This window comes from Parasteatoda tepidariorum, chromosome 1, assembly GCF_043381705.1.
Source record: "Parasteatoda tepidariorum isolate YZ-2023 chromosome 1, CAS_Ptep_4.0, whole genome shotgun sequence".
Taxonomy (NCBI): Eukaryota; Metazoa; Arthropoda; class Arachnida; order Araneae; family Theridiidae; genus Parasteatoda; species Parasteatoda tepidariorum.
In genome coordinates, this window is record NC_092204.1 from 45,510,774 (window position 1) to 45,525,086 (window position 14,313).

General features: G+C 30.4%; 1 protein-coding gene across 1 annotated transcript in view; it reads left to right on the plus strand.

Moving 5' to 3' along the window:
• Window positions 1–14,313, plus strand: part of LOC107446074 (division abnormally delayed protein) — a 161,551-nt gene that overhangs the window by 11,231 nt on the left and 136,007 nt on the right. The window contains exon 2 of the mRNA XM_016060607.3: window positions 347–508. Coding sequence (XP_015916093.1) covers window positions 347–508 — 162 coding nt within the window. The remainder of the gene's footprint in view (window positions 1–346; window positions 509–14,313) is intronic.

Consider the following 14,313-nt stretch of genomic DNA (forward strand, 5'->3'; position numbering starts at 1 on the left):
AAAAAAAAAAAAAAAAAAAAAAAAAAAAAAAAAAAAAAAAAAAAAAAAAAAAAAAAAAAAAAAAAAAAAAAAAAAAAAAAAAAAACGGGGAGGCAAAGAAAATCGAAGATTACTAAGGTCACCATTCTCCTACTTCAACGAATATAACTAACTCCTTGTGGATTTCATTTAATGGATGCAAAATAGTTCAACATCTAAAAATAGACACTTTTTCTTCTTCTTTTTATTTGTAAACCAAGCCATTCATCATCTTCTGTACTGAGCCTTATTAATTTTATATTTCATCTATATTTATTACCTTAAATTGCAATAATAATGTAAAATTTTTAAAAAATTCTCTTTCCAGATGAAACGCCACTTTGCTCTAGTTCGTGGAACAATTCTTGCTGCACTCCAACAATGGAGAGGCGGTATTCAGAAGCTAGTAAAAAAGAATTTCAAAACATGTTGCAGTCTTCCAATGCATTTTTGCGGAGTATTTTGGCAACTAGCGCTGCCAAATTCCGTGGTAAGTGCTTTAAATCTATCACTTTGTATTATGTTACGTTAACTAGTTCTGCATAATTTGACATGCCTTTCTAACAGTTCATAACACTGTTACATTTCATTATTGTGTAATTGATTTGTTAGCATTAACTTGTTTGCAAAAATGTACATAGTTTTATAAATAGTTTTTTTTTTTTAAAACGTAAATCTTGTTAAATGCATTATCTTCTTTTTCCAGTTTGGATTTTTCCCTTTGGAACACCAAAGGAACTGCCATATCATAATCAAAGTTATTAATCTTAAAACAAAATTTTGTTAATTGTTTTTAATTTTTTGTATATATTTGATGATTTAAAATTTGTATAAAGTACGCAACTGACTTTTTGGGGGAAATAACAACAACCTGAATTCTCTAACTCGATTATATCTGTAAAATAATTAAAAATATAAAGAACAGAAGACCACCCGGATTAAAGAAATAGTGAAGAAAAGTTAATTATTTTAAAATTACACACATTATTTTCTGAATTTATTTTATTTACGAATCAGATTTTTAAAAATATATGTTTTTATAGGGAAAAAAACGACACTCTGCATCCGCTAACACCTTTAATCTTATAAAATAATTAAACATTTAAAAGAAGAAGACCACCGGCAGAGAATAAATCAAAGATTTTGAACATAGGTCTCAATGAAAACCATCAATGACTCTTATTTCTTATCTTTTATCATAAAAAATAACTAAAAACGTAAAAAAAGGAGTCTATCGGCGGTGAATAAATCACAACGATGCCGAGATTCTAAACACAAGTTTTAATGAAAATCATCAATGACTATTATTACTTATCTTTAATCTCAACGCGGTCTCCCATGGACTCCATTTTCAATTTAATTGCTGTTTTAAGTCACTTGACCTGTTCTGATTTGTCTGAGACGCTGAGAAAAGCGTCAAGTTTTACCCTAGCCCGAAAATCCAGTCCAGTTCGCCCACGTTCCACGGAGTTCAAAAAACTTGTCTTGGTGAAGTCGTTCCTTTTTTTCTTCTTTCAATTTCATCCATGTTTATTTTACAATTTCCTTTCTTTCTTTTTCAAAATCCATTTCTCTGCATTATAAGAGGTCTCATTCTGCGTTCTCCAACTGGCAATAAAGTTTAAAGAGTTTGGAATGGAAGTTATACAATTGGTGCATTACTTGATGTATTAAGTCATGATTGTAGGCCTACCACTTTCGTTCCTCTGTAACAATTTCCTGCTGCGATTCCCCCATCCTTTTATTTCATCCCAACAAAAAAGTGTATCTTTTGTTACTTTATTTTATTTTTATTCACTACTGTCCCGCTTCTTTTTTATTGTTCACATTTTGGCTGCAAGTGAAAGGACCTTGAAGTTTGTCATTACCCTTTTCTCGTAATTGTTTCCTTTTCGTCCCGTTACCACGGAAACTCGTCTGTGGTCGATATGAATTTTTTTGCTTGGCCCCTCTTTTATATTGAGAAGAATTCCGAGTTGAAACATATCTCGTTTTCTAAACTTGGCGCGCCGAGTTATTTTAATCTCCATTAATGCCAATCAATTTTGATACGGCAGCTATTGTGTGAATCTTTGTTGGAAGTTCTTCTCGATTCTGTACAATGTTTTCATTCAAGAAAGATATTTAAGATCGTTAAAATGAAGCAAAATAATATTAATAAGAAAGTTAAAAAAATATCGCCTGTCATTTTCAGAATCTTTATAAATCTGCATAATTTGGCGTTATTTTAGTGGCGTCGAATCTTCGGATTAGAGTTATTTTAATGAAATTGAGTTTTAGTGCTTTTCCCTTATCGAGTTTAGAGTAGGGTGCATTGCAATTTATGAAAGCAGTGATGGGTGGCTTAGGGGATAGAGCATTCGCCAACCAATAAGGTGAACCGGGTTCGAATCCCAGCGAATCCCCTGGTTGATACGAATTCCGCATCCGTCTTGCACCAACCACCGTACTGACGTAAAATATCCTCTGTGGTAGATGGATCATGGGTAGAGTCCACTTGCCGTCAGGTTAACTGTGGGAGGTTTTCTATTTTTACCTCTCCATGTAATGCAAATGCGGGTTAGTTCCAACAAAAAGTGCTTCGCAAAGGCAAATTTCTCCCAATACTTGACCTTTTCTTCTGGATTAGGTTAAAAATTACAAGGCTACGGAGTTGAATATTAGTAATCGTAAACACAAAAAATTGGGTTGGCTGTTCAACGACGGTTATAAAATAAAAAACTATGAAACGAATAGGTGAAGCTAAAGAAACCAGTGTTCCTCTCTGCATTCACTTAGTTTCAAATACAACTCAGAAGACCTGTCTCTGAGTCAAATATCAACACGAGCTCTCCTTCTTGAAGAATTATTTGCAGACTTGCATAGACCTAAATAAAGAAAAATTTCAATTCTCTCTTTCCCATAGATATAATGTCTGCAACATGATTCAAGCCCACGATCCGTTTGGATATTAGTTTCTATATTGAACAGTATATTTATTCATTGGTGTTGTTAAAGCTTCCCCCCCCCAAATAAGTAGAAAATCAAATGTATAGGTTAGCACAGAACCAAGCAACCCGTAGCAGCTGCAACCCTGCCTAATTAGAGTTAAGAGTCCGTGTTAAATTCAGGGGAAAATGAATTGTGTTAAAAAGAAGCAAACACGGCGCTGATTTATAATTAAAATAATCTTATTTGATCGTGTTATTGATTTATTAAAGAGTAGTTGTTTAATCCTTAATTTATGAATATTTATAAAAACAACCGCAATACGTTTAGTTTCGAGTTATTTTTCATGCATGTTCATACATTTATGATACTCAATATTTCCTTCCGGAATGACAAATTTTTACTAAATTTATTGAGTTGGACAGGCCTGGTTTAGCATATAGATAGCTTCGGAGGTAAAATATGTTTCAGATATAAACCAAAAACTCAAAAACAGACAGTATTTTCCCGATAAATATGCAGTTTTGCCAGAAAATTTTCAACGCCGTTACTCATTTTTCCTGGAAACGAGCTATTGAATTCCTTTTCCAGGAGATAATTCCTGGCGATATTTTGGGGAGAAATGGATATCCGAAACTTATTCCTCCACCCAGACTAAAGTAACGTACTGTATGGATGCGGCGTCTGCAACTGGGTTAATCAATATCAAAGTTGAGCAAACAGGCTCCCCTAAGATCGGCCAACTCCCCCTTCTTCCTGAACATCACACTCATCCCGCATCAAACGATGCATCTTTTATTGTAATTGTGCCTCATGCCTATATGGGCTTCCGGTCTCTAAAAGAAAAAAATGTTCTGGTAAATTTTGTGTGGTAAAGCGGCCTAGGTGGTATGATAAATGGTACCAGGAGTAGATTTCTTGTTGGTAGATCAGGTTGTGTGATGACATAAACATGTTCTCTCTGAATTATGATTCATAGTGTGATGCGTTAGTTGAGCGTTCAGAATGATATTAATCGAATGAAGACTTAAAGGTTAGAAGGGAGGATATTTACTGTCATGATTAATATTCTATAGATGTTTTTTTTATTTCGCTTCAATGTTTTCGTTTGAAAGTGTGTTTTTTTAATTTTAATATTATTTTCTTTTATCTCTTGGCCGTAAAATTTAGTTCATTTTAAATGATCTGATTGATTCTTTTTTTTTTTAATTTTCCTTAATTAAAAAAAAAAAGTTTGATAATTTAAGATTTACTACGGAACCCTAAATGATTGAGCATCTTTTGGAGGAACCCCAAATATAAAAATGCAATTTATTAGCAGCCGTAAACATATTTACGAAAGAAAAAAAAAAGACTGCAAATTATATTTTATAATATTTAATGTGAAGAGTGAAAAATTGTTTTCGCTGAGCGTTTTGTCAATAAAACTCTTTAAAATAATATGTTTTGTGTCAAACAGTTGAATTCACAGGCCTGGAGTGGCATTTAGTCTAGTTCTGAATTTGTTTTTTGGTGGTCAAAATGAATAAAATAGGCTGAATTATAGTTTTCGGAAAAGAACTCTTATAAACTTTGAGAGTAGTTATCAAAGAAGCAATTCGTTATTCTTGAGTCTGGGCGTTTGCTTTTGAATTAAAGAAATAAATACAGATACAAAATTGTATAAATTTTGCCTTTTCTTTTTTTACTGGCATTTTACTTACATAATTTCATAAAAATTATCAAACTATCAAAGAAATTATGATTTATTGTTTTAATAGAAGTACAATGAAAAATTTCAAAAATTATTACTCTTTTGAAAAATTTAAACTCTCGGAACCCCTGTGATCCTTTTACGCAGCCCTATTATTCCACGGAACACCATGTGGAAAACGCTGGTCTAGATTACAGTTATAATTAATTTTTATTTGGTTTGTGCTTAATGTACTCGATTGTAGGTCCTATTTTATATAGTTGTGTCAGTATATAAATAAATTGATTATTTTGATCAGTATATAAATAAATTGATTATTTGACTTTCTCCTTAACATAGTTTTAATATGTTATTATATCTTTTTCTTAAACATAACAAACTTGTTAAAGAAAAGTGTCTTAGGTTTGAAATATCTTATATTACGATTCAAAAAATCAAAATTAAATTTTAATTTATATATATTAATAGACATAATTTTTTGTTTCATTTTATTTTTATGAGTCACATTTTATGAGTCACATTTAAAAAAAAAAATAGAAACGAATAACTAAATAAAACAGGCAATTATAGGCGTAACAATAGTTTAAAATCAATAAGTTCTCACCAACCAATGGTAATTTATTTTACGTTATTTGTTTATTTTTTTTTACACCTAATCGGTAAGCTTTTTTTAAAATCAAATTACCTTTTGATGTAAAAACAGGAGGAAAGGCGAGATCAATTAATTGATAGAAGCAATGTTGCCAAATCTGATGGCTAAATAGCAAATGCAATTTAATTTTGTTGTTTATAATTAATATGGTCCATGTGCTGATGTGCGAAGTAGATTTTCGAATATCGATTGAATGTGAATAATACTTCCTAACAAGACTAATCAATCACATTATTTATTTTCTTTAATAATGAAAAGTTTTTAACGAACTGCAGACGTATGTAGTTGCAAATTTACTTCTTTTTTCTTATCTTACTAGTCTCATTTTTCATTCTCCTTCCTTATTAACTAGTACCTCTACCATCTAAATTTTTATTAAATATTTAATTAGTAATTAAAGAAATAAAGAAGTATAATCCCCCGGTCGCTAACAAACATTGTTTCTAAAATCGCTCCAGACAGCATGATAATGTTATTTACAACTGCATATTTTTCTCTGGGACCTGTGTTTTAATCATTTACGTGACTGGGCAGCGGCTGTATTAACAATGTCTTTGCATTACTCATCCAATTGATGTTATTTTATATTAATCTGCGTGTTATGGATCGTTTTTACATGTCCAGTGGAATCTGTTGACAGCAGCCGTGGAAGTGATGGAAAGGCCTGTTTGGCAATATGTCGGGAACACACCCCCCTTATGCATAATGCTCGTAAAATGATGTGATCAGAACAAGGACCTGATATTGTGTGTTTGATTAGCTACAGAATTAGGGCGTTGACATGGTTGGTACTTATGACTTTAATTGTGTCCTCGTGAAGTGATTGTCCGAATACAATTAATATGATTCTTTTTTCTTTTTCTCTTGCCAACTACACTTATTGTTTGCTAATTTATTTGTCTTGTTTATTTACGCATAGATTGATATGTTTTAAGAAAAATAAAAAAAACATTTGGCCTTTTTTTAAATTTTTTTTAAAATTAAATTTAAGCTTTACTGTTTTATCATTTTGTCCTCCATTGCAATTAATTAATACCACCATCATCACTCAAACCATGGCCACGCACCTAGCCCCATTTTTAGTACTCTATGTTTTAACGGCCATGGTAGTTAAGCCCCGTAATTTTGACATAGTCAGCGCCAGAGCTGGTACACCTTTCTCCAAACTTCCACACCATAACCTTCGAGAGGACTTACGCTACGACAGATTTAACATGCACCTCGGTGTGCATACACGCCGGTTGTTTTGTCGGTCACCAGGATCGAACTTCCTACCCGCTGCTCTACAACCAGCGATGTGAGCCATGCCAACACCGCTACAGCAGCTCATTAATTTATAACAGATTGCTGAAACTATCTACCGTGGATATGTATAATATATATTTGACTGACAGAAGGTGTAAAAAATTACTTAACTGCATCTTTAAGATGGCCAAATAATTCTAAAAAAAAATTAGGTGGCAAAATAATTCGATTTTGCACCTAACAGTAACGTTAAGTTTTATTTATTGGCAGTATCGCTCCTTCTAATAAATAGATAAACGGATATAAACAATCATAATAAATATAAATAAATGAACAAATATTTTTTCAAAATTTTTCACATACTTAGTGGTTTTGTGTGTTGCACGATTTTCTTGTTTTGCTATACGCAAAAAAAAAAAGAAGTTGCACTTAAAGTTTTTTCTCTTCTGTGTATAAGCTATTGTGTATATATCATTTTTTATATGATTGTGTTTATATTTTTTATTGCGTGTCGAAACAGTAACGACAATCCCGAAACTAGTTTTTTCCGTTGGTCTGAGATTCTACCTAATTATTATTATAATGAAGGCTTAATTATTTAAAATTAACTAAATTCATGGCAAATATGCAAAAAAAGGTATTGCGACTTGAAATTCCTGATAGTATTAAACTTTAATTAATATATTTTTACTGATCTTAAATCTTTCGCATTTATTTTGACTGAATTCAAATAAAACATCTCTTAATTTTCACTAAACTAATGAGTTTAACTTACTTCACTTATATATTTCAAACATAATCAAGAAATTTCTTCGACAATCGATAAGTTAGAACCCAACTCTCAAATTTTTGCACGCCAAAACTTCGTGGCATATTTGTTCCAAGTTTTAAATGTTTTTGGCGATTCTTTAAAAATAAAGACGTTATAATTTCCCCTTTCGTTTATCCTGTTGCTGATAATTCATCTTCACGCAGCATGTTTTGATTAAACAGTTTTGACAAATCGCCACTGAACATCCGAGTACGCATATTCTCTGTGGGGAAAATAAATTCCCTTTTGTTTTACTTTCACTGCGACCGCATTCTATTTACTGCTTATTTCTTCTCACATCTTTATTTACCTCCTCCCCCTCCTCCCACTCTTTTCTCGTCACTTTAAATCCCATTACTCGAGAGCGGAAATTTTTACACGAAACCATCACGTATGTTGCGACCCCTCCCACCCTTTTTCTCACGCAGGTAAAGGTGAAGTGCTTGGGGGTGGTTGCTGGTGCATCGTTTTGAGAGTTTTCGTTCGTGTGCATTCGAATTGCGTGCCACACGCGAAATTTCTCCCCGCTCACTGCTGATTTGATTATTTAGTATCGAACCAGTCTTGCAAAGATTTCGTTTACATCGCAATTCAGGCTCGAGTGGCCGTTCTTCGGGGCGCATCTTTTATGCTTGGCCACCATCGCGCCGAGAGTGAACCGTGTTCGTAAATTTTATTCGCCGCGGCAATTTAATTAAGGAAATACATGTCTCGGTTATGTTAGTTCTTCAATATCAGCGTTTCGCAGTTTTAATATTTTAAAACAGCGTGATGGTTAACATGAACGCGTTGGTTTAATTTAAATGTTGTAAATGTGGGTGTTGCAGAACGTTGCTTATACCATAGATTCGTTGGTGGGGTTATTATCGATTTTTTTTGGAACTAAAACGTTCAAATTTTTTCGAAAATAAGGTAAATAAATAAACATTTTTCATAAATTTTCAATTGAAATATGGCTTTGAATGCTTAAAACACTGTTCACTTTAATTAAAATTTAAATTTTCGCAATTACAGATGATATCGAAATACTTAATATAATTACTTCACTTTAAAAAATTAAAATAAATTTTGATAAAATTATAATCAAAATTTTCTACAGTTTAGGGAAGCAATTGTTAAAATACGTTTAAAATTACAATTTCTTTTAAGTTGCTAGTTAATTATTCAAAAATAAAATGTTAGCGTATGAATTCGTCGTAATCATATAGCTAAATAATTTCTAATAAGTTTTTCAAAATTTTATAGATTTTTTTAAATTTTATTATTATTTTTTTGTGCAAATTTTTCTAAACTTAAAGATTTTTTTTTACATATATTTTCAACAGTTTGAGCAATACTACATTTGTAAGCTTACGTTTATTTGGTAATTTCACTTTAATAGAATTTATTATATTTAGAAAATTATAATAAATTTTGACAAATTTACTGTCAACATTTTCTACAGTTTAGAAAGATATTGTTAAAATACGTTTAATAGTATATTTTCTTATCTCTTTAGTATATTTCCTTATCTCTTTTTTAATTTACTAGTTAATTCTGCAAAAACAAAATCTTAGCAAATGGATTTTTCGTATTTATAAGGCTAAAAAATTCTTGATAAATTGTTACAATTTCGTAGTTATTTTGATTTTTATTTATTTATTTTTTTGTAAATTTTCACCAAGTTAAAAGATTTCTTGCATAAATTTTCCACAGTTTAAGAACTGCTACATTGTAAGCTTACGTTTAAAGTTTATTTCCGTTTTATTTAATGAGTAAAATCTAAATTACTCAAAATTTTTTAACGAATTTTGTACAGTTCTCAGTTATCATTTGTTAAGAAGAAAAAAAATGTCACATGATCTTGTCGGCATTTTGATAGCATTAAGTCGTCTTAATTAGAATCCTTTTTCTAACCTTTCTTCAATTTAACATCATCAATGAATGACTGGTTGTTCAATTGTTGCGTCTTTGAATTGAGTGTCTGTGCACTATGTAAATTGTGTTCCTTGTTCAACCCTTCTCTTTCTGTTATTTATTTAGAATGTAAACATTGGAAAGCTGCTTTGTTTGTAGTAGTGCTTATTTAGTGGGTTGAAACATTTGGCCCAGACTTTATTGACACTGATTGATAAGAAACAGAACAAGTTTTCATAACATCTGCTCGGGTGTGTTAGTCAAATATAACTTCCTGTCATAAGTTGTTCCTGTGTTCTTTGATTGCATCCGCCGACTAGTTAAATAATTTTTATTCTAAACGAGTTCTGTAAAGCCTTTTATTTATTTTAGATTTTTTTCTTCTTCTTTAGAGTATCAGGAAAGAGTTTATCAGGCAGTGTATTATTTGTGTTATGTCTTTACTTTTGTAATTTGTAAATAATCTGTAAGTCTAGCATATGCAAAAAAGCAAAATCTTTGAAACAAGGTGCCCTTGGTCTTATATTTAAGGAAATAATTAATTACTATTTTAAAAAAAATGGCATACAGTTTTAAAAATGGCGCCCTTTTAATTTTGAGGGAGCAAACATTACTGCAATATAAATTGGCAGTTGAGTTCTTAAACATAATGCAGTTGACTCTTTAGTGCAATTTTCACTGTAGAGTGAAGAAACATTACTACAATATTGAGTCTAATTTGCAGTGAAGCTTCAAAGTAATAGACATAATTATTAAATTAATACTCTTAAAATGAAAGTAGAGTTTTGAAGTGCAATACTGTTGACTCTTTATTGCTTTTTTTAACTGAAATCATTACGACATTATCAATCTAGTCGAAATAGCAATCGAGTTTTCAAGTGATAGGCATATTTACTAAATCTTAATCTTTAAAATGGCAGTAAAGTTTTTAAATACAATACTGTTCGTTAATGTGCTATATTATATTCTTAATGTTTATACCATATTCATGATTGATACACTTATATTTGCCATAGTGCACTAATAATAATATTCACATAATAAAGAAAAATAAATGTTGACATTCTAAGTTACTTTTGTTGTGTGTTTAACTTAAAAGAAATAGTGTTATTCTATAGATTTTTGTGTCAAAACAATAGGCAGCGTTCCACTGTGTTCAATTCGATTTCTCAGGCTCTTCCATTTTATTGGAAATTTTCCCTACCTCTTGAGGCGCACGCTGCTTTATAGATTAATGGACAAATTCAATTGCTTACGAGTAGCATTTTCTGCTTTGCATTTGTCGGCATTCCTTTGTCAGCATTCATTAGTTTTACGTATTTTAACGAATCTGGTTCAGTAGTTAAAAGTGCTGCATTCTATGTGGCTCATTTCTCACTTTCAATAGTAAACAATGAAATTTGTTAGGAGAAAACGTAATTAGGGCTTAGCCTTGCCATATTATAACGCAACATGTAAATAACTAATAAGTACAAATGTAAGTTTTTGACAACATTTTGATGCGCTTCTTAAGAAATTGCAAATTACTTTACGGATGGTTTATGTATAATACAATGTATAAATAATACTATTATCAATTTTAAAATAACATTAATAACTTCAACTATTCATTTGATTCCTTAGAAGCTATTGGTGTGATTTGGATCTATTAAATAAAGAGTTACAGTGTTGTTATTTAATTGTTTATTTTTAAATATAATTGAGTTGGCAAAACTATTGTCATTGCATCGTTCTTTGGTTCAGTTCAAAATTATGATCTGTGGATGAATGAATATGGTCCTTCCTTTAAACGGGCTGTAACGTTTGTGGGATGTATTCTTGGCCATAGATGGGGCCACTGAAAAAAAAGAAACGCACTCTCTGCTTTAAAAAAATTGCTTGGCAAGTGTCATTAGAAACAACAATAACAACATTTTCAATGCGTGTAATTTGAGAGTTGTATAGTACATAATTTTAATTGTTATTTGGATTTTTAATATTTAATGATGTCATTAGATTTTGATTTTTCTTTGTGTTACAAATATTGAACAAATTTAAAACAAGACGGGTTATATAAAAGACGATTGATGTGTAGGGACATAAGTTAAGTTAATGTATGGAATTTTAAATCTTTGTTTCTGTTAATAAAAAAATTAGTTTCGCTGTTAAATCCATTGACACAGATGGGACACCTGTGTGTTTTTTATGATTTTTAATTCTGATGCTTTAATTACAAGCAAAAATGTATGTAAATGTAAAAAAAAAAAGAAGAAAAAAATCAGTCTAATAGTTACTAAAAATTCTGCTAGATTATCGGAATTATATTTGTACTAAAATATAAAATCCGAAAATTGCAGTTTGAAAAAATTTCTTTTTCCATTCATACTCTAAAATTTATCAATAATTAATTTTGTAAATTAAAAAAAAATATAGAAATTTAACTTTAAAAAAAATAATTAAAAAAGTAATTAATTTAAGTAATTAATTTTTTTTAAAATTTAATTTATTAATTTATTTTAGGAAATTCAAAAAAGAAAAAAAAAACGGTGTTTTATGCCGTATTTCCTAAAGCTAAATTATTAAAATGTTTAATGCAATATTTTTTACTTATTTTGACCTTAATTAATTCAAACTAATGAAAAAGTATGAAAAATTCGCTTCATAAAAATTCTGAGTCTAAGGGTTAAACGATTGACGGTGTAAGTTGAAATCGAAGTTTATTATATGATTGGTTTCCTTAACACTGAGCAATTGAGCAGATCCAGCTCATAGAAAAATATTTGTAAATATGCTTTTCATTTTAGATTCGAAGGAATTTAAAAACACGTATAAATATTCCCTCTAATTGAATGTCGTAATAAATTTATGAAATCTAAATACACAGGGGTCTGTCCAGACATTTTGTGAAAGGTCAGTTTTTCGTGAAATTGTGAAAAAATTACTCACATTCTTTCAACCAGGGNGTATTACTTTTCTTTGTCGCCTGGACAGGATTTTCCTCTTGACGACGAATATATATTCTTTGTATTTATGTGTTTTTGTTCTCAATAAAGTTATATTTGTTTGTTTAAAAAAAAAAAAAAAAAAAATTCTCCCTCTAATTTAACGTCGTAATAAATTTATGAAATCTAAATACATCATATTTTCGGCCAATTAAATAACATCTACGCTTTAATTTCTTATTTTACCTTGCATAGTGGTTGCGTAATATACACGTTAGACGGCCACATGAAAAAAATCTTGTGTGCATCATATAACCTCTAAAAGTATGTCGTAATTTATTATCAATGTCTCTATAATTTACTGAAAAAAAATAAACGAGATGTGCATGTTAAATTAATTATCTTCAAGGTTTGATTTGTTTCGCGAGTGTTTTGACAAAGAGTTTTATTTATTTTGTATACATATTCTGATTTTCTCCACACCTCAATAATTTTACTGGCGTATGGCAGACGAAAATGATTTGAGATAATTGTTTAATGATTTTTTTTTCCTTTTTGTTTTATTAGAATTCTAAATCATAATCTCGTGAATTACATAACCCCGGTGAATTAGATTTATACTTTGTTTAAACTTTACTTACCGACTTAATTAAATTTACAAAATTTCACAGACATTTAACCATTCTAAAAATATTTTGGTTGTTACTTTTGATGATATATTAACGATATTTTCTCCATTATTTATCAGAATATCAGATAATTATGTGTATTAGGAATAATAGCATAATATATCCCCCGTTTATTTATTTTGCTCTGTGGTATTTGATAGTAAGTCTAGACAGTTTTCGCCTGCAACTTAAGATTGAATTCTCTCTAGAAGTCAAAAATAATTGCCTTATTTTACTATTATTTTTAAAAAAATCCAGTAGGTAACTCTAAGATGTTTGGGCAACATTCATTTAAAAATGAATTGAAAAATTGTTTTACTTTTGCGTGCTGTCTGCAATTCATCTAACGGTACGCATATCATGGGTCTATCTAAAAATAAAATTTCTGAAATTCTGAAAATAAGAACTACATTTTTTATGCGGGCAAAATTCACCTACATATCACAAACATTTTGATAAGCCTTTACTTTAGTTATGGATTATAAACCGTTAGAACGTGTTTTTATCTTTTCTGTGATAGCGACTAAATAATTTGATGAAATTTTATTTTGTGTTGAAAAGATAGTATAAAAAGTGACGAATTCGATACGTAGTCTTCTCGGTAAATGTCTACTTGGGACTGCACAAGTTGATAAAAATTCTCACTTATTCTTCCTTCTTTTTTTCTTATTTATTTATTGGGGAGGATTCCATGGATGGTCCCTTTTAGTTACCCTCGATTAGTCTTTACCCTTTGAGGCTGAAAACTCCTTGAATAGCTTTGGGTGTGCAACGATGCGTACGAAACGGACACGAAATAGCTTCTTTTGACGAATTTCTTCTTCTCGCCACCTGCATTTTCTTTCCCCCGATCCTTCTGGTTCTGTTGTTCCACAAATACTTTTCTGAGAGTCGCTCTACAAAGAAATCGCTTTCAAAGTTTAGCGAAAAATATTCTTGTAAAAATGTGACAAAAAGATCTCCTTTTCTCTGAATTCGCGCTAAAAGGTTTTAATCAAGATATTCTTGGAACTTAAACCGTGTAATCGGTTTAAATAAAGGCTTAAGGGCATCCCTTTTGAATACTTTGCTGATGATTTTCTTCCATTTTTCGATTCAGGTAGCTCTTAAATTGTTCTATTACTGTTGCAAAATGTTTACACTTCAGTTAGTATTCTTTAGTGTGCAGTTGTCTGATTTTTTTTTCTTAGTTAAAAGAAAACGTTTTAAATAGAATTTGACCAATTATAATGTGCATGAATTATCACAAGGAAACCCCCCTCATTCAAAAATTTAAAAAATAAACTGAGTTGATGTAGCGTCTTGGTGTCTAGAGAATTTGAGAAATTAGGTTTGAAGTTTATTCTTCCATAATAGGAATTAAGATAATACCTCCCTTTATTTCTTATCCGCTTCAGTTAGTGAAAAGTATAAACAATTGTTTTAACTGTTTGCACTTTTTTATGTTAATTCAGGGTTTTCAAAGATGACTTGTCCACCAT